Genomic DNA, 6,093 nt, shown 5'->3' with positions numbered 1-6,093 from the left:
ATGGCGGACCTGAGAGCTGGCGGCGACGGCCACACGGGCGGCGATGGCGCTGCGCAGAGCGAAACAGGTGACTGAGCTGCGGGGGCAGGTGGTGGTCCGGCGGGCTCAGGCCGGGAAGAGCGAGCCGGCCTGGGGCGGGAGGGGGTGGGGGGAGGGACTCGCGCGGGGCGCCGGCGCTCCCCTCCCCCGCCCGGCTGCGGCCCGGAAAGGCCAGCTCGGCGGGCCGCGTACCCCGGCTCGGAGCCCGCTTGCCCTCCGCCTCCGCGCGTCGGCTGCTCGGCCCCGGCGCCCAAGTTCGCCGGCGCCCGCTGCAGTGCCGGCCGCCCCTCTTGCGCTCCAGCTCGACTTACCCCAAACAGGTGGAAGCGCGGGCGGGAGGAGGAAGTGGAGAGACGCTGGCCGCTCCTCTCCCACCTGCCGGGCTGGGTCTGATTCAATTGAATGGGAAAATCGTATCCCCCAAACCAAACCGTCAACCGGAATAATCCTCGGCCAGGTACGGCTAGCAGGATTACCATTTTCTGCGCAAACTCTCCGGCCTTAACCGGCGCACCGGGTGCCGGGGTAGCCCGGCGCGATGGTCGCGCGTGAGCAGCGCCCGCCCGCTGCCCTGGGGTCCGCAGTTAACGACCGGCTCACGAGAGTTCTGAGATCTGGGGTCGCGAGGCAGGGGCTGGTTGCAGGGTGATGGGGGCCTGCAGGTGCTGGGGAGGGCTCAGAGATTCGTTGACTTGAAACAAGGGTCCTCGGCGTTCATGTTTGTAGTCCGTGCACCAACCCAAGGCAGGAACGTTGGCTCGGCTCATCAGGGCGCTGTGTCGAGGAACCCCCTCTTCCCAACTTCCACGCCAGAGGCAGGGGCAGGAGCTCACATCTCCAAGAGCATTAAGTCCTCCCCTCCCCCATTTTACTATATGCAGCCGATTTTCCCCCTCGCGATAGTTTTTTCTTGCAGATACACTCCTGTCTCCTACTCCCCTCTTCTATTCTTGGCCAGTAAACTGTTTCTGGTACCTTCCTACACTTGGGATGGGGGCGGTGAGGCAGTTTCTTATTTTAAAAAGACATTCAAATTGCAGGCTCCCTGTGTTGTGTTTTCTGCTTACACATAACTGGAAACAATTGTTACCTAAATGTAAGACTTCTCCCACCCTCAAAAAAGAGGTATTGACTTAGAAGGTATGCTTATTTTGATGTGAAAGGTCCAAGAAAGCTATAAGAGTATTTGCAAATGGTGTATCTGTTCTGCTAGGTAGAGTTTGGGTGCCTAAAGACTAAAGACTTAATCCCTCCAGCGAAAATACCTGAGGTTAAGACAAGGAATCTTGAACTTGTTTACTTTGAAGTCACGCTATTTCCTGTAGGGTGGTTTATCTTGTCTTAAAATGTTTGAAAGGTTGGCAGGTCATTATTTTCGTTTGGAGTGGGAACGGGTGGCTTAGAGGACGTGCCTTTGTAATTGCTTTAGGGAACTTGAGAAGCCGGGTGCTTAGGGTTACGGTCCCCCAAGAGAGGGCAGCAGGAGGGCAGCATCCTCATTGAGAATATAAATGGTTTGGTGCCTAATCCCCACAAAGAAAAAAAAAAAAAACCTGCTTCTGTACACAGTAGTTTTTGCTCAAATAAATAAATAAACACTTCCTAGAATCTGCACGTGAACAAGTTGTTCAGATGTAAGTGAACTACAAACTAGCTTATTCAGTGCCCAAGCATGTTAACTAACGAACTGGTCATGCTTCTAACAATTAACCTACAAATCAACCCTGTGGCTGTCAGTGAAATATTTTCTTTATGAAGAGAGCAATTTAATTGGCTGCCGTCTCCTTCATAGAAAACAATTCTTCCACATCTCTACCTAGAAACTCCAGTTTCCAAGGGACAAATTTTATAAATGGTCTTTCGAATAATTGTACTTTATAATTTAACTAAAACTTATTTCCGGCTTGCATCTTTTTCCTATTTTTCTAACCCTGGATTACTATTAAGGTTTTTCGTGCTCAGAGCACCTGTGTGAGCAGGTGTCAAAGAAAGAAGAAAGGTGAAAAATATATATATATTTAAGTCTAGGTAGCGATATTTTGAGTGTACAAGTGAGGACTGCTTGAATTTTAACAACTTACAAAGTTTTCCATATATTTAAGACATGTGACCTATACCTGAGTATCAGACTTCAATGTAGTACTTCATTCTTATGGACATATTGCACATTATAACATTCAAATGCTGCAAGTCATTATTTTTTTTAACAATTACAGGATTGTATTGAGGTGGGGTTTTGGGGGGTGGGGTGCGGATTTCTGTCTTTTATTACCATCAACAGGTGAAAATTGCCACCTCAAATAGCAACATTTGTTGAGGGATTCATTTTATTCCCTTTTTAGAACTGGTTGTTAGGTGGTAGGACCCATTCTTAAATGTCTCTCTTAGGTTTTCTGTCCATGTGCAAAGACTGTGGTCTAATTTTAGGGCAATTTAGTTTAGAATCTCAGGTGATTATAAAAATAACTCCTGTAGGGCTTCCCTGGTGGCGCAATGGTTGAGAGTCCGCCTGCCGATGCAGGGGACACGGGTTCATGCCCCGGTCCGGGAAGATCCCACATGCCACGGAGCGGCTAGGCCTGTGAGCCATGGCCGCTGAGCCTGCGCGTCCGGAGCCTGTGCTCCGCAACGGGAGAGGCCACAACAGTGAGAGGCCCGCGTACCACAAAAAAATAAAAAGTATAACACCTGTAATGTGTTCATAATCATATACATATGTATGTATGTGTATCAAGGATGGGTTGAAAATTGGCAGTATACGACCTATAAAATGAGACATTTGTTAAGAATATTGAAAGGTAGCATATAAAAATCATATTTATTTCAACATTTAAAAGCTATTTCTGTCAGTATATATTTTCTACTCAAAGGTAGTCAAGTCACATTCTTTACGGTGATTTTTTAAATTTTTCTTGAGAATGAACAGTTCTTTCCACATATATTTCAATAACAAAAGGTAGGCAAGAACTGAGAAGAATAATTGACTTGGAAACAAGTTTTCAATTTCACCACTAGAGGATGTCAAGTCCTTTTTTAATTATTATTTTGGTAACAGATTGAAATTCACAAAATTGCCTCTGCCCAGGCTTTGTGTACTTAATCGTATGCTAGTGCCGAGAGCTGTGAGAGTGTGCAGAGGTAATTTCTCAATTTAATAACTCCCTTTTAAAAAGCCTACTGAATTAAGACCAAAGTTAAAGCTGCTTTTGACTAACTCATAAGAGCACACTTTCATGCACAGGGAATAAGTTAATACCTATAATCTGTGAATTCTGTTGCTATTCCTTTGGGGGAAATGACATAGAACCTGGAACTGGGCTTTTTCTCTCTTTAGCAGGCAGTGCAGGGGAACAACATGGGCCTTTTTTGTGATCTGGATCATGACCCTTCACTGCATTTTTCCAAATTAAAAAGTGATATTTAAGGTATTAGATTTCAGGGTCTACAAATACCTGCAAATAAAAATTGTTAGATGGGGTTCAGACTACAATTTGTTATTAAACTCATTGTTTTGAAAGTCACGTCCTAAAGCTATTAATGCTTCATTCCAAGTGAATAGATAACTTTTTTCCTGTTATATTTTGGCTGGCTCTTACCTTTGCATCTTGCGAAGTAGGAGGAAAGTATTATTAGACGAGGCATTTGTGCTCAGGAGAGTGCCTTTATTGGATATCATTAGTTAGGCATGTGTATGAAACACTAATTCGTATTGGCATGTTCTCTAAAAAAAAAAATAACATCTTTGCCTCCTGGTGCATGACAGAAAATCATTTGAAATGGGTTATTTTTTAAAACTCAGGTCTCATTATATTGTTATAAGAATTGAAAATATTGAGGCTTAGCATAATTTGACCAAGAAATATGTACCTTCTATAAAGCTTTATGGTGGCTGAAAGGTTGATGAGGTCATGGTCCGTGGATTTCAAAAGGAAAACATCACTCACAAATAAATAATTGCAGGCTATGAGGAGTTAAGTGAAGAAAGAATTACTTCCAGCTGTGGTCTTTCATCATGGAAAACATACTGGGCATAGTAATTTAAATTTTTTTAATGGGTAAATGACATATAAAGTTGAATGGAGGAAAGAGAGAAATATAAAGGTGCAGATGTGGAAAAGAGCAAAGTTTTGGTCATATTGACTGTGTGAGGCTCATCATGAAAGAGTCTAGAGGTGGATTAGGAATGAAGGCACGTTGAGGCCAAATTGTGGCGTGATCAAGCTTAAGAGGTTAGTACATGATTCTGCAGGCAGTGAGGAAATGTTGATGATTCCTAAGGATAACATATCTTTAATAAAGTGCGATAAATTAGGCAATTGTCTACCCATGGATCTTGAAAGCTTGATTGCCAAGTCTAGCAGAAGAGCTCAGCTGTGCCTTTTAGGAATGCATGGTCCCTTCATCTAGGAAAGTCATTCCCTTGATTGATTTTTGCTGCTTTGGGAAGGGTATCACGGGGCGGGGGAAGGGGAGAGTGTATGAGGAACATAAGGCATAACCAGGCAGATTAGCCAAATCTCTGGTGATAGCGAGGTGATCGGTATTCTACCCATGTGATCCTCATTTTGAAGTAGCAGTGTAGACTAGAGGAGGGATTTAAGCAGGACACATTCAGCTACATACAGGCTGGCTTTGAAGTTCCTGCAGAAGTCTTCTGGGCAGGCGTTGGGCCAGCACTGTGGCATGGCAGTGGAAATGGGAAGAGAATGATTAACTCAAGATTCTACAGAGGCATGTGTCAAAGGATGCAGGTAAAAAGTTGACATATAATATTATACACCAGGTTTAAGTTTGGCTCATTGGTTTAAGGGTGGCGTGAAGATAGTCATGAGGAGGACCTGGTTTTGGTAGGAGAACTAGAAAAATCTCTGCTTTAAACATGGAGATTTGAGATGCAAGGGGGACGTGTAAGTAGAAATGTCTAATGGGCACATGGAAGGATGGGAAGAAGGAGAAAAACAGGTTGGGACTCTGGGATTCATTCCATAAGGGGAACGTGATTGAAGCCATGAGGGTGAGGAGAGTTTTGAAAGAAAAATGGAAAGGGGATGAGACAACACTTCAAGCACAGGAGGAGGAAGAACCAGCAAAGAAGGTGGAAAAGCCAGAAAGTCAGGAAAAGCGTAATTGAGCAATGCCATACCTGCCAAGGGAGAGGGACGAGGAGGTTGAGGATTCAGAGAGTGAAGAGGAAAAAAAAAAACCATTGGCGTGGTTACCGAGTAGTCACTGATCACCCCCAGAAGAGGCATTTCAGGGTATGTAGCAGATTATGTGATTAATAGACTAGCAGTTGGAAGGTAAAGGTAGCCAATTTAAAAGACCCTACATAAAGTTCACTGGTGAAAGGAAAAAATGTCAAATCCTTGAAATTTTTCTTTTTAAAATTTATTTATTATTTATTGGCTGTGCTGGGTCTTCGTTGCTGCACGCGGGCTTTCTCGAGTTGCGGTGAGCGGGGCTATTCTTCGTTGTGGTGCACAGCCTTCTCATTGCAGTGGCTTCTCTTGTTCCGGAGCACGGGCTCTAGGCACGTGGGCTTCAGTAGTTGTGGCATGTGGGCTCTGTAGTTGTGGCTCGAGGGCTTAGTTGCTCCGCGGCATGTGGGATCTTCCCAGACCAGGGCTCGAACCCATGTCCCCTGCATTGGCAGGTGTATTCTTAACCACTGTGCCACCAGGAAAGTCCCCCTTTGAAATTTTTCTAATTAAAACTTTTTAATTTGCATACAGTTTACTGCTTTGGGGGGGTGTACAATTCATTGTTTTGTCGAATGTATAGTCATGTAACCACCGCTATGATAAAGATCCGGAAGAGTTCTCTTGCCCCAGAGAATTCCCTCATGCCACCCCTCTGCAGTCATGTCCTCCTATCCTTAATGCCTGGCAACCACTGATCTGTTCACCATCCTAGTTCTGCCTCTTCCAGAGTGTCATAAAAGTGGAATCATACACATAGACTTATTTAAATTTAATTTTTTTTATACAGCAGGTTCTTATTAGTTATCTATTTTATACATATTAGTGTATACATGTCAATCCCAATCTCCCAGTT

At 44.4% G+C, this 6,093-nt stretch overlaps 1 protein-coding gene across 1 annotated transcript in view; it reads left to right on the top strand.

Moving 5' to 3' along the window:
* MAP7 (microtubule associated protein 7) overlaps nt 1-6,093 on the top strand; it is a gene marked incomplete at its 5' end in the record, with an annotated part of 163,003 nt that continues 156,910 nt past the window's right edge. The window contains one exon of the mRNA XM_082668805.1: nt 1-67. Within this exon, the coding sequence (XP_082524931.1) occupies nt 1-67 (67 nt within the window). The remainder of the gene's footprint in view (nt 68-6,093) is intronic.

The sequence above is a fragment of the Grampus griseus genome (genome assembly GCF_964374135.1).
Source record: "Grampus griseus genome assembly, chromosome: 13".
Taxonomy (NCBI): Eukaryota; Metazoa; Chordata; class Mammalia; order Artiodactyla; family Delphinidae; genus Grampus; species Grampus griseus.
This window is presented reverse-complemented; position numbering and strand designations above follow the sequence as displayed.